The 26728-nt window shown below is 34.4% G+C and overlaps 1 protein-coding gene across 1 annotated transcript in view; it reads right to left on the bottom strand.

Moving 5' to 3' along the window:
* Positions 1-26728, bottom strand: part of unc80 (unc80, NALCN channel complex subunit) — a 198815-nt gene that overhangs the window by 108321 nt on the left and 63766 nt on the right. Inside the window, 6 exon segments of the mRNA XM_068348348.1 lie at positions 1825-1951; positions 9202-9231; positions 10435-10607; positions 11480-11655; positions 17296-17468; positions 23590-23733. Coding sequence (XP_068204449.1) covers positions 1825-1951; positions 9202-9231; positions 10435-10607; positions 11480-11655; positions 17296-17468; positions 23590-23733 — 823 coding nt within the window.

Here is a 26728-nt window from a genome sequence, read left to right on the forward strand (position 1 = left end):
AAAATGGGAATATATAACATGAGGATATGGAAAATGGGAATATAGAACATGAGAATATAGAAAATAGGAATATAGAAAATAGGAAAATAGAAAATGGGAACATAGAAAATGATAATATAGAAAAGGGGAAGATAGAACATGAGATTATAGAAAATATGAAAATAGAAAATGGGAATACAAAAATGAAAATATTGAAAATAGGAATATAGAAAATAAGATAATACAAAATGGGAATATAGAACATGAGAATACAGTGGAACCTCTACACACGAACGTATCTACATCCGAATTTTCGACTCTACACCCGAATTTTATTTCGACACACGAAGTAAGCAATTTTCGTCGTACCGGTTGTATCCGAATTTTTCGACACGCGAAGTACAATTCGAACACGTTCCTACTCTACACCCGAATTTGTTTTCGACACCCGAAGTAAACAATACCCGTGCACGTAGATGGTACTCATAGCGCCGGATGTATTTTTTATTTCCGCCGATAGAAGGCAGCATTTTTACCTCGGAGGGACCCTCAATTAGCGTGGCTTGGGTCATTCCTCTGTTCTCGTCGGCTTCGTGTGGTTGTGCCCTGTGCGTTCTGCTATTAACTGTGTTTTAATCGGGATTTTTTACGTTCATCCTTTTACGGTATTTTACGTAAATCATTGGTCCTAAAAGGCTTAGTTTCGCAAGTGGTAGTGGTAGTGGTGAGAAAAGTAATAAGGAAATGCTTTCTTTAGAAGTAAAGCAAGGAATTATTGAAAAGCATGAGCGTGGCATCCATGTGAGTGATCTTACAAAAGAACATCACGACGAACTTACTACAGAGGAGCTCAAGGAACTCCATGCTATGTCTGAGCACATGAGTGATGACAAGGAAGGGATCGAGGAGGTAGAGCATGTGTTAGGTTCGGCGCAAATAAAAGAGGTGCTAGGAAAATATCAAGACGTGGTCGACTTCATCGACAAATACCATCCAAAGAAATTGCAGGTTTGTCGTGTAGTTGCGCAGTTTGATGATGTTTTCCTAATTTATTTTCGAAACATTCTGAAAAGCTGTACCAAGCAACTTTCTATCGATAGCTTCTTTAAAAAAACTACGAAGCGAACTCGTGATGAAGAGGAAAGAAGTGGTTCAAAGAAAACGGCAAAGAGTGAAGCGAAAGAAAGTGAAAAAAAGAACACGGCAAAGATTGAAGAGAAAAAAATTCAATCAATTTTAAGTATATAGTGAAAGTGATTAAAATTAATCATCAAAAAGAAAAAATAAAATGTAAAAAAAATATAAAATATAAAAATAAAAAGAATAAATAAGCTAAGTTAGGTTAAAGTTCACTTAGTGTAAGTTAGAATAAGTTACGGTAGTGTACGTTTATCGTAGTCAACCTCTCTACCTCCTCGCCGCCCGTCCGTCTCCTCTCTGCGTAGCAAGACCAACACCTGCGCTGGACTTGCTAAGGTAAAGTGACGCTAAAGACCCGTTTCTTATTTATTATTTCTTGATAATTATTCTTTTTTACATGTCTATTATCTAATTTAGAGTGCATATTGTCATGTGTAATTATGTTTAGTAATTTATTAAGGAGTTATCATAGGTTTTTGGGCTCAACCACGGATTAATCCTATTTCAATGTATTCTTATGGGAAAATTCGTTTCTACATCCGAACATTTTCTACATCCGAAGTCGGTTGTGGAACGGATTAAATTCGTATGTAGAGGTACCACTGTATAGAAAATGGGAATTTGAGGGGAGAAGATACCACACAATAATGCTAGACTAGACTTCTAATACAATACCACAACAATACAGAATCCATATTGTAATACCATAAATACCTGGTCCCGCCATCCTTGTTCACTGGGGGAGGGAGTGTGTTGGGTGACGGTGATGATTGGGTGAGTCGTTCCAGGGATTTGAGGGTAATGGCGATCTGGATAACCTTCACCCACGTACCTGAAGTTGGGTGAAAATTCTGTCACCTGTCGTGTACGGCAACAATCAAGCGTTAAGATCCACGCACCCATCAAAACACTTATCCTTAGATAGCTCTTAAGAATGCACTTTCATCATACTACTCTGTTAGTTATACTTCTAAAGAGAGTTAGTATATTACAACGCCTACCTTTTAAAAAAAAAAAAGCTTTATTGTACGCCATTCCTTATACCACAGTGATCAGGTTTTAGAATGAGAGCGGCATCATTATTTCAAGAATGATAAATGAAACGCTGCCACCATAAAACTCTCGCGTGTTTCAAATCCATCGAGCTTTATAATGGTGTTCCTATGAAGATTCCACTGATAGTAACTAATGCTAGATCTATCATTTTCTAACAATTACAATTATTGAGGATTTCAACATCCCTCCCATGAGCATAATGGAGTCATTTTGCATTGCCTTCAATAATATACCGAATATGTAGATATCCTTCGAATAAAAACATCACATAATAATATATTGTCCACTTGTGACTCATACATCTTTAACTATTTAAAAGAGAAATTAAAATAGAGACTATAGAATATCCCACATAAATGCAAGGGCATTAAAAAATGGAACCTATTTAAAGAACATCCTCATAATAAACAGTTTATTATTTAGGAATCAACGAGTTTTAACTGTAATTTTTTTACGTTTGAACCCATCAACAAACCCAGTTATATTAGAATTGCCTTCCCAAGGAAATATCATTATACTGATTTTTTTTTTTTTTTTTTTTTTTTACTAAGAGATGGACTTTACTATCGACTTAAAAGTTCTCAGTCAAGGAAGTAGATATCCATTCATAATAATGGATAACAATCTGTCAGAGGAATTCAAAAGAAAAAAAAACTAAGTGTAAGAAAATTTCTAGACCACGGCACTTTCTAACACCCAACTTTGATTCTACTATAATGCTTTCATTAGTAAATCATCACCTAATCGAATTGTGGTTTACTCACAAACATTCATAAAATATATGTTTTTATTTCATAACTGACTTTTTCCCACATGTATTAATTTACATTATAATCATATCTCGAAAGACTTTTTTAAATTGCATTAAGGTACTAACTTTGCTTTCCCCAATACAGTTGACCTTGAAATATCTTTTTAACAAAATTTTTTCTTTTAAATTAGTTCACCATTAACATATGATTTATCAAAGACATTTATTCTATGAAATAATTAAGGGTAAAGCAATAATTATACATTGAGTTTAAAAGCACACCAGAACGTGTTTAGAGTTAAAGGTAATTTAAGTTAAAATTCTTTAAAATCTACCAGAGGTCAATTAATAGTTGAAGAATTATTTAGCTTACCTCAGATCGAAAATCTACATTACTGCCTTTGCACATCTTAAAATCACTATTTACCTTAAATTTCTAAGGTCACTATTTACCTTAAATTTATTTAACAGCAAGATAACATTTGAAAATAAGGGGGGAAATATTTTTTGCATGCAAAGCATATCTCAAATTCCAAGTAAATTAACCAGCCAGATAATGGCAAGTTGAATACCATGTTTTATTCCATACGAAATCAAGCTCTTCATGTTAGATCAAACGAAGAAATAAACTCACAATTTACCCATAATATTTCTCAATAGAATGTCACATTGTTCTCCATAGGATGAATTATTTTGGTAGCTTTCCATTGCTAGATAAGGAGGAGCATATGAACTTTACAAAACCCATTTGAAATCTCTTTTGAGCTTTGCTCCTTCTTCAATTCAGATCAATGTCATGCAATTTGCCAGGAAAAGGTGAATAGGTGCATGTGTTGGACATGGAACGAATATCATCATATCATCATGCAACTTATGTTGACATATTATATATATGTATATGAATATACTGTATATATACATATATATACATATATTTATATATACATATATATATATATATGTATGTATACATATATTCATATATATATATATATATATATATATATATATATATATATATATATACACGAGTATAGTATAAACATATATATACATATGCTTTATATAACCTACATATACATATATATGTATATATATATACATATATATGTATATATATATACATATATATATATATATATATATATATATATACATATGAATTTACATATACCTATATATATACAGTATGTATGGTAAAGTGTAAAAAAATTATACAGTGCAAATATTTCTTATCATTTACAATACCCACTAGTAGCATCTTAAAGGGCATTGGGTCCATATTAAGTTTAGAAGTTATTTAATGTAAGAATTTGATAGATTTTGCAAAACACCTACATTCATATGTGTCCACAAACATGCGAGCCTATGAAGATTGAAAAATTTGTGCGTTTATTGAGCATGTGAATATATATGACCTGAAACAAAAAAATGACGTTCAGTCCAGCATCTGTTTCTTTCAAATGATTGAATTAATCTACACGATGCTCTAATTTTTCTTTATGTTACGTTCCCCGCCTAAATTCATTGTTATCTGGGTGATGGCAACGTAGAATCAAATGATGGTATAAGGCTAGGTTGAAAAGGAGAGGATTTTTTCCTCACGGGAAAATCTTCGCTCGTTAGGTGGCATGTCTTCACACGACCGGATTTTTCCCCGAGCGGCTTCATATATAAGCCCTACAGGGAACCACGCGGGTTGGTAGCGCATGCAGCTAGTAAATCACTACTGCTCAGAAGAATTTATGGGCAGGCAATGTGTGAAGGACCTTATTGATCACTGATTTTTTTATCCGCATGAACAAAAGCATTCGGCATCAAACCCCTCGTGTGAAGCGAGCCTAATGTATTGTCCAAATGCTTTCATGTTTATCAAAACTCTTCATGAAATGACTGTAAGAACGATTTTTTTGTCATCCATGATGTCATCAGGCTTCCTATACTTGTTACTGATGTCCTATATAATTAGATCAAAATGTATTCCTTGCAGTGCCTTTTCAAACGATTTCAGATGTTGAAGCTCCCCTACAGAAATAGCTAAAATAGCGAAAACCTCTTGTCCTGGACATGAATCAGGTTCTAGAAATCGAACTGAATAAGGACAGATTGCTGTACATCTAGCTCACCAGTTGAAGGACTTTACCTCCAGACCGTAAGAAGCCCCAATTTTCCATAAAAACCAGATTTTAGTCAACATTACACCCAAAGACACAATGACTCACGAGATCTTGGGTAACGATCTTTAGACTTCAGATTCACCCTGTCCACATATCTTTGATGACACTTAACGCTGGTAGATGGCTTCAGTACAACCTGTAATTTATAAGAGGCCCTAATAGAGGGTTTTGGTCCAAGACGCTGTGATCAAGAGGCTGCTCATTTTCTAAGTTATATACCCAATGTTCCAACATAGTGCCATTAGTTGAAAACTGAAATATATTTCTACATCACAACAGAGACCATGGAACTGGACAAGAAGGAGGTTAGTCCTTTAGACCTGCTGTTATAAACATCAGAAAACTACTGACAAAAAGCTCCATAATTTTGAGGATTTCTAAGTTGATTCTAAAGGATAGTTATTGTATATCTAATACATATGTTGATAAAGGACTCCCAATTCTTATATACATAGACAAATTTATATAAAAGACTGGCCAGTTATTTATGCTTCTTGTGCAGTGGGTTTATAATTAATCATTAATCTATTTTGATTCAGTTTACTTAGGAATATCTCCTCATCAAACAATGCTTTTGAAAAACTTTCTTCAATACTTGTAAGTGAAGATGAATACCTTCCCAAGTTATCATGTGATCCAATCATCATATTTCTTGTGTATTTTTTTGTTCTTGACAGGAAATCTGTCTAGCTAACGAAATTATCATATAAGTGGAATTTGACAAATGCGGTCCATTTCCAACGAGATGTATTATAAGTGCTACAGTATGTGGACTCTCCATCAAGTTAGTCTGATGTAACTGAGCATTTATCTTTGGCTGTCAAGCATCTCCCTACATCGTTAAGTATTCTTCCTGATGAAGTGGGTGACTGCTATCATAAACCTTTACCAATACTTTACGACATGATGGAACTTTTCCACACTAAAGCTGGTGGTGAAATTGAGGGACAGTTTCTTGAAGGGATTTTTCCACTCTCAAGCTGGTGGTGAAATTGGGAGTCAGCTTCATGAAGGGACTTTTCCACTCTCAAGCTGGTGGTGAAAATTAGGATCAGCTTTAATAAGGGACTTTTCCACTCTCAAGCTGGTGGTGAAAATTAGGATCAGCTTTAATAAGGGACTTTTCCACTCTCAAGCTGGTGGTGAAAATTAGGATCAGCTTTAATAAGGGAATTTTCCACTCTCAAGCTGGTGGTGAAATTGAGGGTCAGCTTCATGAAGGGGCTTTTCCACTCTCAAGCTGGTGGTGAAATTGAGGGTCAGCTTCATGAAGGGGCTTTTCCACTCTCAAGCTGGTGGTGAAATTGAGGGTCAGCTTCATGAAGGGACTTTTCCACTCTCAAGCTGGTGGTGAAATTGAGGGTCAACTTCATGAAGGCGTTTTTCCACACTCAAGCTTGTGGTGAAATTGAGGGTCAGCTTCATGAAGGGACATTTCCACTCTCAAGCTGGTGGTGAAATTAAGGGTCAGCTTTATGAAGGGACTTTCCCACTCTCAATCTGGTGGTGAAATTGAGGGACGGTTTCATGAAGGGACTGTTCTTCTCTCAATTTGGTGGTGAAATTGAGGGACAGTTTCATGAAGGGGCTTTTTCACACTCGAGCTGGTGGTGAAATTGAGGGTCAGCTTCGTGAAGGGGCTTTATCCCAATCAAGCTGGTGGTGAAATTGAGGGACAGTTTCATGAAGGGACTTTTCCACTCTCAAGCTGGTGGTTAAATTGAGGGTCGCCTTCATGAAGGGACTTTTCCACTCTCAACCTGGTGGTGAAATTGAGGGACAGTTTCATGAAGGGAATTTTCCACTCTTAAATTGGTGGTGAAATTGAGGTTCAGCTTTATAAAGGGAAATTTCCACTCTCAAGCTGGTAGGGAAATCGAGGGACAGTTTCATGAAGGGACTTTTCCACTCTTAAATTGGTGGTGAAATTGAGCGACAATTTCATGAAGGGACTTTACCACTCTCAATTTGGTGGTGAAATTGAGGGACAGTTTCATGAAGAGACTTTTCCACACTCAAGCTGGTGGGGAAATTGAGAGGCAGCTTCTCACTGTAATCAGACGAGAGGTCCTGTTGCTCCACTGGTTTCTGGTATTAACAAAGATATTGATTTATGTGGATTTCTTTTGTTTGGCATGGACCAGCAATCTATCATTCATTAGAACATCAACCCTATACACTAAAAGACTGAAACGGTGGCACCAAAAGAAAGTTTCACCCTAACATTAGTTTAAGCCCTCTAGAGATTTTAAAACAAGCTCTTAAAGTCCTAAGTCCTCTGCAGCAGTATAACTTTAACCTGGCATATCTTGCTTCATTACAAACCCTCAGTAATGTCCCAGTATTCTTTACAAACTAGGGTCAAAGAGCAATTTTCAACTCTGCTCTAATACCAAGTGATCTATGTTAGAATATCTCGGGTCTTTAATTTACTGTCATCCTGATATCCAAATGTCCTTCCAATTTAGCTTTTTTTTATGAACTTTATTGAAATCAAACGACTTTGATAAGAATATGATACATGAATAATGAATTTTCAAATTCCGATGAATGTGACTTATGTTGAAAAGGGTTATTGAACCCAGATCTTATGAGCTGTACCATCGCTATGTATTATTGTTTTTTATTAAATTCAACAATACATGATTATATTCGCATTTCTTCTAAACTCTCTAAATCGTAATTCATTTAGACAGACATATTGTTCTCAAAAAAAAAAAAAAAAAAAGAACTTTCCTATATTTTCTGATTCATGTTCAAATTATTTAAAAGTATAATTTATTTTCTTGCAACGATGCTCACGAAATCATGCAGAAACAACACCAACATAAGTTCTCAAGCGATCTTCGAATTAGCATCAAAAAGCGTTTATTTGCTTCATTCCAGAGCTTTTAACAAAAAATAAAAAATGAAAAATATTGCAAATAGGGACTGGAGCGTCATGCCATCAACCGTAAGCGTTATATTTCAAGATGCAATTTTCTCGTTTAGAAAAAAACATGCATTCAAGCACTCTCAAGAAAAAAGATAGTCATGGAAAATATAATTTTTAAATAAGATTTATAGGATAGCGTGAGTAAGCGACGCGGATTTGATAAAGGAAAGAAAAACAGAAATAGAAAAGAGAAAAAGATCACTATAAAGAAAGGTAATTCAGGGTTCTTTTTAATGTCTTAAATGGAATGTTCAGTGTTTTTTTAATTGATTATCAGTCAGTATGATTGATAAAGAAAAATGGTGTACGCACTAATATGCAAGTCTCCATAGGGAAACTTTAAAAAATTAAAAGGTAAAAAATCGTTTCTATGGTTTAAAAAAACAATCTAAAAAAATTGCGCTAAAAGCCAATAACATTTTGGTAAAATAATTGTTGTAAAAAAAATTCTTTAAAGGTATTGCCAAAATAAGATCTATAGAGAGAAACTATTCTCTCTTGATCGCTATAAAAGGGTTTTGCAAAAAAAAAAAAAAATATTCTAGTTCAAAGAGACATACTTTTGAATTCGAGTTCAGTTTCAATAGCTTCGCTTTAATGCTCAAAGAGGACACTCGATTTCTTGACAGTCAATCTTATTCCAAAGTTGAGACAAATATATATGTCGTAACAACTATACTTTCACGTTACAATACACCATACAGACATAACTCTATGTTTAACTCTAGACTAATATCAATTATTGTGATGGTAAATATTGGTATAAAGCCTAGTTAAGTTTAAGTCAGTTTTGGCTAGATACATTATTTTCCCGTCATTTTTTTCTAAAATTTAATATTTTCATATTATTTCCCTCATGTAAATCAATATTGTTATAATAATAAACCTAGTTTAAAGTCAAAGAACTCTTTCAAAGTAAATTCTTCTCCAGCCAAATTATTTGAAAACAAGTACGGCAGCAAATATGTCTTTTGGGGGAAACCAAGTAATGAATCAGTTACCGCTTCAAAAGCTATAGAAAACGAGACTGTAAAGAATACGAGATGCCCTTCCTTGGGTACCTGCTAGGCTTATGCTACTCAAACCTTCGCTCGAATTGTGACTGATTTTTTTAATTTTTATTTCGAGGGAGATGCATAGAATGAGAGGCTGTCGGCACTTACCCTAAGCTAGGCAGCTCGTCAGTTAGGCTGCTGTAAGGTCGCCAAGGGGGAGAGAACAAGAAGATGGAAGTGAGAGAAGGAATGATAAAAAAAAGAGATTCATAAAGAAGTTGGGAGAAATTAGAGACGCACATCAAAGAGAGGAAGAAATAATGAAAAGAGGAGGCACAATGAGATTCATTGCCAGAACACTGAAACGGTCCGATATTTCAACACATACAGTTAAAACACAATCAAGCCTGTTTGTATAAAAACATAGAGGGAATATAAAAAAAAGGGGGAGCCTTCGAAGGCAATATGAATTCTTACACATATAATATATATAGATATATAAAGAAGACATGACTCGAATGCTTAAGATAAAAGAGAATAATTCAACACTTAAACTTACTATACAACTTTACACTTAAATTGCATTTAACAGTTTAACACTAAAATGTCACTTTACTAGACCATTGACCCTATCATCATGTAGAAATATGAAAAAAATCTTGGATTAATTTTTTATTCAAAAATAAATAACTTCTTAATAATAGCATATAATTTTTCTTCACACTTATATTGTAGGTGGCGACCCTGAGCTAAAGTTGAGCATTATAATTGTATTCTAAACCATGATTAAGATATAACTGCTATAGGATATCAATTGTAATAACTATATTAATTACCAAAGCTAATAATGTTACTGTTAGTGTCACATACCTGTCTATTACCCTTCCATAAGAAAAAAAAAAAAGATTCTTTATCCTCCAAAAACTTTTTGCATCTTTTAGGTGCTTGTTTATGTTTCTTGATCTATTAAAAAATATTGATTAAAATCTACCTGCAATTAAAGAACTTTACGAAGAGCTTTTAAAAACCCTCTGCTGGAAAAAAAGTTCTGTTCTTAAAATTTATCAACAAACATGGTCTTTTTGTAGATCTGTCAGGAGAGAGACACTTTTTCCATAAGTTAGCTACCAAAAAAGTTCCGTTATCTGCAAATAAACCTCTCTGTCAAGAGGTTTCTTTATACATAAGCCTTTTCAAAAAATGTATGTAAAAATAAAGAACGTTTTTAATAGTCAGTAACAAACTTCTTTTCTTTAAGATTTGTTAACATATACCCTTTAAAGAGATATCTGTAGACAATCAAACTTTATTTTAATAATTATGTTCCTAAAGAGAACATGATGGAGATCAAGCAAGACCCTTCAAGAGATCATTTCACCTACATGCTAAGAACTATCTTACCTCAGAGAAGGCATACTCTTGCCTTTCACCAGTCCTTGGGTAGGAATCCTTGGAGACGGAATAACAGGAGGTGGACGATCATCTGCCAAGTGGTCAAGGGCAGAGTGGGGTCGTGACCTCTGCTCACCATCGACACCCCAGGAGCTGCCCCCAAAATCACCTCTGTCCCCGTCCTGCGACGAGAAGATGGCCCTCCTTAGATTACGTAAACACGGTCATTCATTTGTTTATATTCAACAACAACGATAAATGCAGCCGTTTCTAATCCATCGCAGGACAATGGCCTCAAAACTGTCCTAATTCATGTCTTGGGTTTGGCCAATTTTCATCGGCATGCTTGCCAGTGCAGATTGGAGATGGTGGGAGAATTTGGTCTGATCGCTCACAGCAAACCAACCTAGTATGGGTGGCCCCGACAAGTACAGCTTTGCTCATCATGGCAATACAGGCACTCTTTCACCCCGTTCAGGTATCCCCACTCAAAAAGCGTTGTTTATATTCATATGTATGTTTTTCCCTGAATTATGAAACGTAAAATGACTCTTTCTCTAAAAAGAAAAGTATTCAATCAGATGGTCCAACCAGTATTAACTTATGCATCAGAAACCTGGAGCCTTACTTAGCCTCAGAACATAATCTAGTTACAAATCAAAGAGCAACGTAAAGAATAATGATGGGAATAATACGAAGAGACAGAAAAAGAGCAACATGGATACGAGACCAAACTAGAGTAGAGGATATTCTAACATGTAAGAAAGAGAAATGGACAAGGGCAGGGCATATAATAAAAATAACAGATAATAGATAGACACTAACAATAATAGAATGGGTCCCTAGAGATTATAAAAGAAGCAGGAGAAGGGGGAAGACGATGGATTGAAGAACTAGGAAAATTTGCAGGTAGGCCTATAAGATTGGCATAGAAATACCATAAACAGATGTGAGGGGAGGGACATGTCTTAGGCCTTTGTCCTGCAGTGGAATAGCTACAACTGATGATGATGATGACTTGAAACACATTCGTAATGGACACAGGACATCTTACTTGATCATCCGAAACCGATGACCTCCTAGAATCTTCATGACCTATCTTCTCAAGGGCCTTTTCTGAACAGGATCGGAGCTTCGTCTCCACAAAGGCTCTCAGCTCATTGAGTTTCAGCTTCTTCCTGGTGCTTCCACCTTGGGTACTGAGACCTTCCCTCCTCTGGCAAAAGTTGTCTGAAAACAGGGAAATGGGATCATTAAAAAAGCCCTTACTGACGATTGGCGATGATTACCAAATAACTAGTTTTTGTGCAATGAATTAATAAAAAAAACGCATCTTTAATCGTATAGTACTAGTTCTAACAACAAACAAAATACTAGGTCAAACGAACGTGCTTCTAATTTGAACAAGCACCTCCTCGTAAATCAATGATCACAGGGACGCATACAAATATTTGGCCACGAAGTCATCATATTTGGAAAAGGTCTGAATTGTTTTATCATGAACCATACACTGGATTATGAAGAGATTGTAAAAATATCTTATAGTAAGATTTTAATGATTTTCATAAAATTTATAAAAAAGAAATTTAGTTTAGCAAGCCTACTGAATAAGAGAATAGTTCCAAATTTTTCTTCCCACAGAAATTACTTGTTTACATACATATCTTTCAGTGAAGTACTACATCTATACTCTAAATTTATATACTTATGTACTAATTCTATAAATCACATTATGCTGTAGCCTTCAACATTTGTAATTCTAAAAGCGTGATAATGTTTACAGCTAGAAGAAATCTCATAAAATTCTGGTTTTTATAAGTAATCGTTCCCAGGCCCCAATCACATCCTAGCTTCCTTTGCCCGATTCATTCGTTTATATATATATACATACATATATAGAGTATATATACATATATACAGTATATATATATATATATATATATATATATATATATATATATATATGTATGTATGCATATATACATGAGTATGTATAACGTGTTTGTACAGATATAATGTCAGTCCATGATCGTTGATTGACTAATCCCCTTAAGAAAAGATGCGAAAATTTGTTGAAATCTTTGGGAGTTCATAACTCAAAAACATACTTATTCACACTTAGGTACATTTTTCTCACTTATTTATTGTTCGATTTTAGAGAGAAAGCTATCATTGAAAAGAGGAATAAAAATCCCACAATTTTGTAACACGGAATTTTTATTTTCTCTTTACTTTCTTTTCGCGATTATTTTGCGTCTGGACGAAGAAAAAAATAAAAATTCATAAAATAAAGGAAAATCAAAATTCTGTCTCACAGAATTGTTTGGATTATAAAGTAGTTTTTATGGTATAAGATTCAGTACAATTGGTGTCATATTAGTGGGGAAAAATGTACCTGATTTTCTTTTTTTAAATCATGATTTTTGCTAATAAATCAAAGAATTTTTGATCAAATGACTTGAAATTGTTATATGATGAAGGTATTATATATGTCTAAAACATATATAGAAATGGTGTATTTTGGATCATTAGAAAAAAAAATGGCGGACATGGCGGACGGTCCCCTTTCGAGTATCACATTGGTAGTGCAAGAGAATATGGACACTAATGTAATGAAAATGGCAAATGTCTCGCAACACTAATACAAGCATGTTTCATGGCAGGGTAAGCCAATCAATTGATTAACGATTGTTAAAGAAAGCGAATGTGGCCTAAACTAGCAAGAGTCTTGTTCCAGAACGCTAACATTAATCTCTCCTGTTTGGCACTGAAGTCACCAAAAAGCTGGGGAAAAAAATTGAGAGTCTTGTTCCAGGGCACTAACATTAATTTCTCCAGTTTGGTACTGAAGTCACCAAATAGCAGGAAAAAATGCGAGTCTTGTTCCAGGGCGCTAACATTAAGCTCTTCAGTTTGGTACTGAAATCACCAAATAGCAGGAAAAAATTGTGAGTCTTGTTCTAGGGCGCTAACATTAATCTCTCCAGTTTGGCACTGAAGTCACCAAAAAGCTGGGAAAAAAATTGAGTCTTGTTCCAGGGCACTAACATTAATTTCTCCAGTTTGGTACTGAAGTCACCAAATAGCAGGAAAAAATTGCGAGTCTTGTTCCAGGGCGCTAACATTAAGCTCTCCAGTTTGGTACTGAAATCACCAAATAGCAGGAAAAAATTGCGAGTCTTGTTCTAGGGCGCTAACATTAATCTCTCCAGTTTAGTACTGAAGTCACCAAATAACAGGAAAAAAATGCGAGTCTTGTTCCAGGGTGGTAACATTAATCTCTCCAGTTTGGTACTGAAGTCACCAAATGGCTGGAAAAAATTAGGTTTACGAGTAAACAAAAAGGAAAAAGCTATGAGTCTTGAAATAGAGAAATGTATAATGGTTTCGTACAGAATTATGTGCCTTTTGTGTACTAGTAAGGCGAAGTGATCATTTCGTAAGGAAAAAAAAAGATACAGGTATTGTGAAGACATTTTCTTTATATCTATTCCTGGGTTTTTTCGTGTTCTCTTTCATCTCATTCAAAAAAACACATCTAGAAGGGTACAGAGCAATGATAAAAAGCACCAACCTCTACACGAGAGATTAATTTATAACACTTATCAAAACAAGCCAAAATATCTAAACTTAATCTACATACCATGACTTTGTTATAAGCCCATCAGTGAACAGCAATTTATTCTACAGTGTTTACATGAAAATGGAAGAATATCAATGAGATTGGTGGATACACCACCAATCAATAAGGTGCAATATAAGAAAAAAAAATTGGCAATTGATTCAAAGGGCAGTGAGTATTTGTGCTGGCCTGGTCTGCAATTACAACAGCCTTGGACTGTAGTCTTATGTGCAGGAACGCAAAAGGTAGCTAATGTGGTAAATCTTCAAAAGAATTTCACAGGTCACCCTTTTTATCCTTGAAGAAAAATTCTCTGATGGAGAGCATGCTGCCTTTTGGAGGAAAAAACTTGAAATGGTGCAATTTCTTCTCCGGCGTCGTCGTTATACTTTCGTTGGAGCTTTCAGAAGGTGTCTGGTGAGACAACAGCAGCAGGAGGGACTTCCTCAAATTTATGTCACTTGAATTCTGGCCGCTCCGAGAGGACGTTTCAGATTCTTTTGGTGTAAAATGGGATTTGGCAATCAGGAAGATTAACCCTTTCACTGTCATTGGTGACTTTTCAAAATTTGAAAAAAGGAAGCACCTTTTAAAATCACCCAAACCATGAGAAGTTGATATTTATTAGAAAGCTCTTGATGGGAAATTTCCAATAAATATAAACAAGCTACGATTTAAGTAATCTTGAAAGATTTTGCTACATCAGCAGTTTTGTTAAATTCACCACTAGTAGAGAAAGGGTTAACTTAGTAAGGCAAATATTAGATAGCTATCTCTTACTTACCTGGCAATACTAAAATACAAGCTATCATTAGTATCTCCCTGGTACACATCTCAACTATTTTACAGGTTAACCTCTGGTTTAAACAAGTGTTCAATGATTAATTCCTAATAGTTTGTACAAAATGACTCCCATTTCTCTTTACTAACATGCAAGCTATCATTAGTATCTCCCTGGTACACGTCCCAACTTTCTTAAAAATCAACTCCTAGTTTAAACAAGTGCACAAGGATTAATTCCTAATAGTTCACACAAAATATCTCCTATTTCTCTCCTAATGCACTTTCCTTATAGTGGTATTAATGCCTGCGTGGATTTTAAACTATTTGGCCCGATGTCGAAGCGGGGCAGGTCTTTCAAGTGATGGAAAACCCAGAAATTTTTCTACAAAGTTACAATCTAGAAGAAAGAAGCAAGAATAGAAATGAAGTAGATATCCTAAAAACAGTGCACTGTGTGGCACAGGGTCAACTTTTCGATGGTAACAAGTCTTTACTAAATGAAAAACTTTCAACTTGGAGTTACTTTAACTCTAAAAATTTACATGGATATTACAAATATAAAGAATTTATAGGCATAAAGAACATTCTAGAGACCCTAGAGGATGTAGTGCTCTCAGTACACCGCATAGCACAGGGTCCACTTTCCGATTATGGTAAGAAGTTTTTACTAAATGAGAAATGTTCAACTTTGGGTTAATTAACTCTATAATCAATTCATAGTTGATGTGCCCATTTTAGTATGGTCTTTTACCTGTAATAAGTTGAGCCATCATATGTATTTGCTTTTCAGATCAAAAAATACATAATTATTTTTAAGAATTCAAATACCTTTCTGGTGAAAAATAGTTTGATCAACCATGGTAGATAAGAACACTAAAACGAGGTACATAATATTAAAATCTAGTGAGCTCCACATGAAAATTGCCCATTTTATTATTTTCAGTTACGTTCCTTCAATATAATGCTACAATTTATCAACAGACAAATACATGAATTCGAACATTTATAAGACAAAACGTTTTAACATGCAGATTAGTAACTCAAGAATTTGTATGGTTTAATACACAGAACAGTAAAATAAGAAAGTTTTATGGCTGACTACTATCAATTTTGATGTATTAAATTCTACGAAAATACTCTTATTATTGATGAATATACATTAGAGGTCCCAATAATTAATGCTGTACGCGTACAGTATAAGCCCCTGTAGTTCTTGTCACTGCCATGGTTATCCCTCGAATGGTACAATACCTTTTAAGTTCCTTACCACTCAAACATTCAGAACTCATGCAACTAAGGATGGCCGGGCGACATTTTTTTTTCACAAACTAAGTTACCTCCAAGTTCCCAGGATGCATATCCTAACATAACAATTTTCAGTTCTTACCTGCGATGCAGTTATGATTCTATAGACTTCAGACATCATATAGAATCATTTAAATCCATTCCTCGACTATATTGATTTATGATCTAAATCACATTTGAAAGGTTTCCATTAATCTTATTACTTACACAACTATCACTCGACTGGGTAAGGTTATCCACTTATGAACATTAATTCTGTTAACATTTCACAAACTATGAAAGGTATAAGTTCATAATAATTCCCCCTGAGATACTTACTAGTGGAGGACATCATAAACTCTCTCAAAGTAGTCATCTATTAATATAACATTCCATTAACTAATGATAAGACGTAAGAACCACCTTTACCATTAACATTGTGAACTTAAATAATATGCAATAGCTTCATTCAGTCATTACTGCTAATGTGGTCATTAAAAGACTGAAGGTTAAAGATCATTCATAAGGGCGGTGTAAGGGATGTTATTGTCCTTCCACCCAATGTCTTAAAGATAAACAAATACGCCCAAGCTGATACCACATCTCCCAGGCCCTTACAGTGCGCAGAATTGGTAGAAAGAAATGTCTCGTGATGTCGTTGGCTCCTCTCTTTCTGGCTTACACACTGGTCAAGAATGAGTAAACACATAGACCTCTGAGCATCCACAAACCCCTTCCTTCATTGACAAGAACGATTTGGTTATGTTCATTAGTGAAATCTTGTTACCGCACAGTGCCTGGAGCTTACCTCCAGATGGAGGTTCTTAGACTAAGAGTCATATCCCCAAAAGTGAATTCGAATGACCAACATTCGTATTAAACAATTCAGCAAGGTTGTGCCACTGACGTCTAGTTGCCGTGAAAAGAGTTCCGTTCAGCAACAGAATTTCTTGTAAGACAAACTATGACTCCTGCAGCTACGTTCTTGGTGTGGAGCAGCTTCTAAAACTCAGAGCATACTCTGTGTGCACTCTTGGGAGCTAGTGCCTTGTACCAAGAGTCCCACTTGGCTGTAAATGCCGAGCAAACTGTACGAATTCCACTTAGGTACTAAATCCTACAAATATGAGGTACCCGTATTACTCCTATTTCTAGCACAGACAATACTACACAACCCTTACCACTGATATAATTGTCTGAGGATGACTGGTCGCTCTGTTCAATGACCTCCTTTACCTTCCTCTCTTCGGTATGGTCGCAGTGGAGAGAAACGTGAATCTTGGGTATCGGGAGAGAATTGCTTCTTCTTCGAGGTGGGATGGTATGGCCAGTCTCCTCTCCAATGTCCTGCAACCTGGCCCGCCATGAAAGAAAACAAATTTAATCGTTTGGAAAAGGACAATGCACGAACTTGATGCTATAACTGGAATATATAAAAGACTATAAGCTTTATGAATTGCTTTAAATTTCATGACATGAAGGCTAAAAACTTTATCTCATTTACAAGTTGATGAGTTAAGGCAAATAAAATTATATACATGAACTGCAGGATCAATACAATGAAGCTAAAAAGCCAATTTATTATATTGAATATGCAAACTTAATCGAAGCTATTTAAGATAGCTTTTATTTCTAAAGATTTACTGCAAGTGCTAAATACTTTTGAAGATGCAAAACTTGAAACATATCACATTCTATCTTAAATGATGTCAGTAGGTGAATCCGTATGACAACTACTAGTAATTCTCAATGTCCACAAAATAAGAGAACTGGATATCGAAGACTGGATAGCTTTTTACATATACACAGAGAAATATTGATATTACTGTGAGCTGCTGATATCTCACACGTCTTTATTGGCAGTGTTACTACCACAGACTATGTCCAAAGGTTTTCCCATATATGAGTTTAGCAAATTCCTTTATTGCAACAAAAGACCTTTGAAAGTAGTGTCGAGTTAAGCTGATAACGCAGAATCCCACAACAAATTGATGTTTGCGTCATATAACCCCTTTACTGTCAGTGGTGAATTCAACAAAATTGCTGATGTAGTAATATCTTTCAAGACCACACAAACTAAATTTGATATTTATTGAAAAGTTCCCAGCAAGACTTCTCCAATACATACCAACTTTCTTTGGTTTAGGGGATTTCAAAAGATGTTTCCCATTTTCAAATTTTGACCAAATCACCAATTGCAGTGAAAGGGTTAATGTCTTCGGAAAAAAGGTTCGAAATTTTTAATGTAGATAAACAACCGAATAGCCAGTCTTAAAACTTTCATTGAAATGGTAGAATAAAGAAAAGTAGCAACACGTAGACTTTGTAGTTACTTGTGAACATTAATCTTGAGGAGTATCCAAGACGTTTTGATTTGTCAGTTCTCTTATTAAGGAAGGAGTGATATGCGAAAAACTTCAAACGCCTAATTGCCCTTCTTATCCAAGTACTCTTTTACAGTTCTATTTTCAGAACAATATATTCCATCGTAAACAAGAAAAAGTAAACTATTGTAGCTTATCATTGTCTTTACGTATAAACAAATCATAAGATTTAGAGACAATTTATCAATATACAGGTTTTTATCTGATTTTTGAAGCTGCATCTAATATGAAAAAGAAAAATTTTTTGTTACATCATTTCTCAAGAATGACTTTAAAAAAGCGATCATGATTTACTAAGTTGTTTCATCAAAATATTCCGTGAAGTTTATACACTTTCAAAGATTTTATAAAAGAAAAAAAATTAACATGTAGTTATTTCCGGTTTGAAATCCAATCTGGACACAAGCATAACCCATTGGAAACTACGAACGCAAGCCTTGATCTGAAACAAAATTAACGTGCTTGCGCTCTGGAGAGAAAAAAAAATCATTTTGCTATAAACCAAGGCACAAATACAATGTATAAACAAAAATGTTTTGAATAGAAACTAATTCATTATTTTACAAATAACCCAGACATTTATAGGCTTCCAGAAGGAAATTATTTACAATTTTAAAAATCTTATAAACATGAATAGGTACCTGACACAAAACATTATTCATTTACTGACTATCAAGGGATTTTTTTTTAATAAGATCCAGTGTGCCTAATGATATATGCATAAAAGGCTTCCCAAAATATATTTCCCGGTTTAGATACAGACTTCTGGGTAGTACTAATTCTAAAAGACAGTGGCAGCTATCTTTTAGATACAGACTTCTGGATAGTACCCAATTCTAAAAGACAGTGGTAGCTATCTTTTAGATACAGACTTTTGGGTACCGCCCAATTCTAAAAGATGATGGTAACTATCTTTTAGATATATGCTTCTGGGTAGTACCAATTCTAAAAGGCAGTAGCAGCTATCTTTTAGATACAGACTTCTGGAAACTACCCATTTCTAAAAGAAAGTGGCAGCTATCTTTTAGATATATACTTGTGGGTAGAGCCCAATTATAAAAGACAGTGGCAGCAATTTTTTAGATACAGACTACTAGTTTTTTACTTAATGAGGAAGTTTATCACCCCAACTCTTTGAACAGATGATTTTTAAGAAAAAAATATAAAAAACTATTTTAAATACAGACTTCTGGGTAGTGAGAAATGTTGAAGACTGTTGTAGCTATATTCGTACAAATAATTTTTAAAACCAAAATATATAAAACATTTTAGATACAGACTTCTGGGTAGTAAGTAATGTTAAAGACTGATGTAGCTATAATCGAACAAGTAATTCTTAAGACAAAAAATGTAATGAATTTAAAAGATGGAAGTCCATAATGATTATTCTAAGTATTGCATAAGAGGGCAAAGACGTTTGCAGTGTTTCATAAACTACTTTGAACTCAAAGGTATTTGGAAATAAATATAACTTTCTCTACGAATGGGATTCAGGAACACATTATCCTAAATGGCGAACTAAGAAGAAGAATTCTACGACTAGGGAAGCCAGTATTCTATATATCATCACAACTAATTAAAATACTAAAAAAATAAGAATTCTAAAAGGTCCTAGGTCACGGGGTAAATTAGGTCAAGCAGGAAAATAGAAATACAAGTGATGGGTGCTTTTCCTTTTGAGCAAGAGCCCGTGCTGGCATGAAGCCCGTTTATCGTTGGAAACAACAAGCAATCAGTGTGCTTTTATTTACAAGGTATGTTTTATTTATTTCTGTAACTACGACCTTTTTGAGCAAGAGCCCGTGCTGGCATGAAACTGGTTTACCAATTCGAAAACAACAAACAATCGGAGAGTTTTTATTTTCGAGGAATGTTTTATTGTTTGTTTTTTATAAGTATTTTATTTTCCTCATATCTCAGTTCTCAAGACATATTGAAGAATTTTTCATAATAGTGATATTTCTTCATCTTTTTATATTACACAAATTATGCTCTAAAACTTCCGTTATATTGTATATAATAACATCCCTCTAATTATTCAGATTGCAATTACGCTGTAATGACTCGTCATTTAATTTCTTTTGATAATTAAGACGTTAGACAAAACTATCTCTGCTGACCTTGGTTTAAATTACATGAACTTACCTTATGGAAAATATGCCATACAGAGATTTTCTTAAATCAATTAACTAGTTTTTTAATATTCCATAACTAACATCATTACATAAAGTACTTGGTAGTTTTTTTAATATTTCATAACTAAAAACATTACAGCAAGTACTTGATAGTTTTTTAATATTTTAAATCTAACAACATTACATTAAATACTTGGTAGTTTTTTATATTTCATAACTAAAAACATTACAGCAAGTACTTGGTTGCTTTTAAATATTTCATAACTTGCAACACTATATCAAGTGTCTTAATGTTCCAAATCAACGGGCGATTTAATTTAACTTTTTATTCAATATACAAAATCGGACGGCTTAAATTCCTTTTGGGATGCAAAGATTTATAGGCAAACTCAGCTCAATGTTCGATTATTATTATTATTATTATTATTATCATTACGGGCATACTTAATACACATCTCACTAAAGAAAGGAGAGAAAAAATTGTCATCCACAAAGAGATTTGAAAAAGCAACAACCACTCGGTAACTCTCACCTTTGCGCTCTAGAGAAGTGAGGAGGAGTGAAGGGGAATTTTTGGGGGGGAGTTTGGGGGGATTTTGGGAAGGGGGGAAGAAGGAAGAGAAGTATTGTCAGATTCTACTTTTTTTTTACTTAGAAATCACTGGAATGGACTTAATCAAAGGGAAAAAAGCAAGGTTATAATGCTATTAGCTTCTGGCATGTACGAAGAACTTCGAAACCTACCGGGGGATCCTTCTCACCTTCGGCACAAACCTTTATTGTTTACTTTTTATTAAGGGAGTTGTTCTTTGCGTGATTAATCTCATTCTATAAATGAGTTGTTATAGAATTAAACTCAAACTATAAGTGAGTTGTTATAAAATTGTTTGAAATTTAATCCATAATTTGTTAGAGAGTTAAATTGGGATGTGGTTAACTTGTGAGCAGGAATACCAATGATAAATATCTTATATTATGTAAAGATTAAAACCAGGACTGTTTTCAAAATGAGATACTAATACTTAATTGAAATACACAGATACATCTTTAAAAAAAATATGCCAATAATTAATCAATTAAATAAATGAAATACACAAAAACATCTTAAATTAATTAGAATTATTAATGAACATCAAAGTAATTAGACCAAGATAAGATCACTGGATTATATATACCTGGCAAACGACGACCTATTATTACAGGTTTGCTTAGAAGACAAAAACAGAAACGATCATATACTCAAAGAGAGGCGCTTAAGCTACAAAGTATACCATACAGTTAATTCTGCAAATAGAAGCTCAGCTAAGGTCAATAGCAAAAAATAGACAATAGAAAAATAGAGAATCTTTATATGAATTCCATTTTATAAGATTATTAAGCATGGTGAATTTTAGGGTATAAGACTTTTTGAATGTTATCATGTGCTTCATAGGAAAGGGAATTAACAGTCTGATCTTGTTATCTTTCTGATAATGTTGCCTGCATATATACAGTACCTACATACAGACGTACACACACATACATATATATATATATATATATATATATATATATATATATATATATATATATATATATATATATGTATGTATACACATATATACACAGTATACATATATATAAATATACTATATATATACTGTATATATATATATATATATATGTGTGTGTGTATATATATATATATATATATATATATATATATATATATATATATATACATATATATATGTATAGCCTATATATAAATACATAGGTGTGTATATGCTATGTATATATGTGTACTGCATGTCCATATATAAGCAAATACCACAAGTAAACAAAAGACAAAAATGTATAAACCAAGCAATTTCACGTGTCTAATCACACATCATAAAGGTACAAAATTGTACCCCGAACAAAGTGTGATTAAACACTTAAAGATACTTAGCAATACTTTCTCCTATTTCCCAATGCAACTTTTATCACACAAGCAAACTCACCTATGCAGCCTTATACATAAAGAATAATTACATGATTTTGTCATTCAATTAAATTAATATAACTTAGGAGACCTTAGCCGAGCGCCCCACACAGAAGATAATCAACCCTACTGAGGTGTTAATAGCCAAAAGGTGTCTGAAAATAGCCAGTTACGCAGAGGGGTCTTTTAAGTGATTAAACATTTTATTCATCTCATGCACTTTTGGATGGTCGTGTGGGAGAGATTATTCAACACTAAATAGTTAAAACAGATTGGTTTTACTGACAGAAGGTTCTATGAAAATAATAGTTTATTCTTAAAGGGACTTAGCAATGAGATCATGTTTCTCTCTCTTTTTTTTCTATTTGGTAATATTGAATCTGTTGACCATCTGTTATTCAACTCTAGAGTAAATAGAGTGGAGATCAGTCTACTATTTGTTAACAGCAAGTTTGAAAATTGCGAGCTTACTGTCACCACAGAGTTTTTAGAAACTTTTAATATCACATTAATCAGTCAGATCATTCATAATCTTGATTATATTTCCTTTTCCAGGTTCTTCATAAGTAAACTATCGAGAAAATACTTTAAAAACTATTTAGAATATATCACTTATTTACTATTGCAGTAATGAATATTTTTCAGATAGAAAATTCTATTACAAACTAATATTTCTTCATCCTTATAATGGAAAAGCATAATCAAAAACATTCTTTTTTTTTCTTTTCAATATTGCGGCAACATTTCTCTTACTTCATGGAAAATGTACAGTACATAAAATTGCATTTAATTTACCCACTTACGATTGGTGATTAGATATTTACAACAAATTTAAACAATAGAAATATAAATATAAATATAACCATCAAAATAGAAATTCCAACCATCAACAAAAGTTGGAATCAACTGTGGTGACCGTAGCTCTCCCAGGTATAACCCCGAGAACAGAAGAACAAAATGAAACGAACGAAGCTTTGCTAGAACATGATGTACCTCCTGTATATAAAGTTCAGAGCCCAGTACACCCCTTCTTCCATCCACTGGTGAACGAAGAGGCAGCGCAAGACGGCCACGTCCAGATAGGTCGCCAATGTGGGGTCGATGAGCGAACTCGGTTTGGCTCCGGCGTTTGATACGCTGTAAAAAACGATAGAATTAAAAAAAAAAAAAAAACTTTTTCCAGGCCATTGTTATTGCAAGTAATGTTATTATTGAATTTATATTCTTTAACTCTTTATATCTATCTATCAATCTATATATGAATATAATTATATATATATAATTATGTATATATATACATATATATATATATATATATATATATATATACATGTATGTATATATAGACACCTATATATATACATATATATATATATATATATATATATATATATATATATATATATATATATATATATATATATATATATACATATATATATATATATATATATATATATATATATATATATATATATATATATATATATATACTGTACACACAACAACAACTACAAATGCAGCTGTTTCTTGTTCACTGCAGGACAAAGGCCTCAGACAAAACGTTAGGCATGTCTTTGGCCATTTTCATCATCACACACATGCACATATATATATATATACAAATATATTTATATATATGTGTGTGTATATAAATATACATATATGTGGCCGCGGGGGCATAAAAACAAGAATAGCGCCAATGTTATCCCTGCGTGTCGTAAGAGGCGACTAAAAGGGACGGGACGAGGGGGCTAGGAACCTCCTCTCCTGTATCTACATCCTGTGAGACATCGACAAAGAGATGGAGCTGGGGGGAGAGTGACTGCTCCCTGCACTCTAGTTTTGGGGTGTTTGAATGTGCGTGGATGTAGTACGATAGAGAGTAAAAGATGTGAAATTGGAAGTATGTTTAGGAATAGAAGGATGGATGTATTGGCCTTGTGTGAGACGAAGATAAAAGGAAAGGGTGAAGTGATGTTTGGTGAAATGTCTGGTAGAGTGTCTGGGATTGAAAGGGGAAGAGCGAGAGAGGGTGTGGCTTTATTGCTGAGTGAATGGATGACAGGTAAAGTAGTGGAATGGAAGGAGATATCATCTAGGTTAATGTGGGTAAGGGTTAGGTTGGGTAGGGAATGTTGGGCGTTTGTCAGTGCGTATGGGCCAGGTAGTGAGAAAAGTGAAGAAGAGCGGAATGAGTTCTGGAATGAATTAACTAGGTGTGTAGAAGGACTGGGTAGAAGGAATTATGTAGTTGTCATGGGTGATTTAAATGCTAGAGTGGGCGCTGGAGAGGTAGAAGGTGTCATTGGGAACTATGGCGTACCAGGTGAAAATGAGAGTGGTGAGAGACTGGTAGATATGTGTGTTGAGTAAGAGATGGTGATAAGTAATAGCTTTTTCAAAAAGAAAGATAAAAATAAGTATACATGGGTAAGAGTGGCAAATGGAAGAGTAGTAGAAAGGGCATTAATGGATTATGTATTGATAACTAAAAGAATGTTTGGAAGATTGAAAGACGTGCACGTGTTTAGGGGTATGGCTAACGGTATGTCTGATCATTTTTTGTTGGAAGGAAAATTAGTTATAGCAAAAGAATGGGGGAATAGAGTAGGTGGATGTAAAAGGGAGGTAGTGAGGGTTGAAGAGCTAATAAAACCGGGGGTAAAAAGTAAATATCAGGAAAGGTTGAAAATGATATATGACGAAGTGAAAGTAAGAGAAACTGGCAATTTAGAGGAGGAGTGGAAGTTAGTAAAAGAAAATTTTGTTGGGATTGCAAGTGATGTGTGTGGCAAGAAGGTTGTTGGAGGCAGCATGAGGAAGGGCAGTGAATGGTGGAATGAAGGAGTGAAGGTAAAAGTGGAAGAGAAAAAGAGGGCTTTTGAAGAATGACTGCAGAGTAATAGTGTAGAGAAGTATGAAAAATATAAAGAGAAAAATGTGGAAGTAAAGCGCAAGGTACGTGAGGCAAAGAGGGCAGCTGACCTGAGGTGGGGTCAGGGATTGGGTCATTCATATGAAGAGAATAAGAAGAAGTTTTGGAAAGAAGTGAAGAGAGTAAGGAAGGCTGGCTCAAGAATTGAAGAGACAGTGAAAGATGGAAATGGAAGGTTGTTAAAAGGAGAGGAGGCAAGGAAAAGATAGGCGGAATATTTTGAAAGTTTACTGAATGTTGAGGATAATAGGGAGGCAGATATAATTGCTGTTGCAGGTGTTGAGGTGCCAGTGATGGGAGATAAGAATGAGAGAGAGATTACAATAGATGAAGTGAGGAGAGCACTAGATGAAACGAGAGTAGGAAAAGCATCTGGTATGGATGGTGTGAGAGCTGAGATGTTTAAGGAGGGGGGTGTGACTGTACTTGAATGGTTGGTGAGATTGTTTAATATGTGTTTTGTGTTGTCAATGGTACCAGTAGATTGGGTTTGTGCATGTATTGTACCACTATATAAGGGTAAGGGAGATGTGCATGAGTGTTGTAATTCAAGAGGTATTAGTTTGTTAAGCGTAGTTGGAAAAGTGTATGGTAGAGTAATGATTAATAGGATCAAGGATAAACAGAGAATGCAATCTTAGAAATACAGGGTGGTTTTAGAAGAGGTAGGGGTTGTATGAATCAGATTTTTACAGTTAAGCAGATATGCGAGAAATATTTAGCAAAAGGTAAGGAGGTGTATGTTGCGTTTATGGATCTGGAGAAAGCATATGATAGAGTTGATAGGGAAGCAATGTGGAATGTGATGAGGTTATATGGAGTTGGTGGAAGGTTGTTGCAAGCAGTGAAAAGTTTCTACAAAGGTAGTAAAGCATGTGTTAGGATAGGAAATGAAGTGAGTGATTGGTTTCCGGTGAGAGTGGGGCTGAGACAGGGATGTGTGATGTCGCCGTGGTTGTTTAACTTGTATGTTGATGGAGTGGTAAGAGAGGTGAATGCTCGAGTGCTTGGAAGAGGATTAAAACTGGTAGACGAGAGTGACCATGAATGGGAGGTAAATCAGTTTTTGTTTGCGGATGATACTGTACTGGTTGCAGACACAGAAGAGAAGCTTGGACGATTAGTGACAGAATTTGGAAGAGTGTGTGAGAGAAGGAAGTTAAGAGTTAATGTGGGTAAGAGTATGGTTATGAG

Source organism: Palaemon carinicauda, chromosome 24 (assembly GCF_036898095.1).
Source record: "Palaemon carinicauda isolate YSFRI2023 chromosome 24, ASM3689809v2, whole genome shotgun sequence".
Classification (NCBI taxonomy): domain Eukaryota; kingdom Metazoa; phylum Arthropoda; class Malacostraca; order Decapoda; family Palaemonidae; genus Palaemon; species Palaemon carinicauda.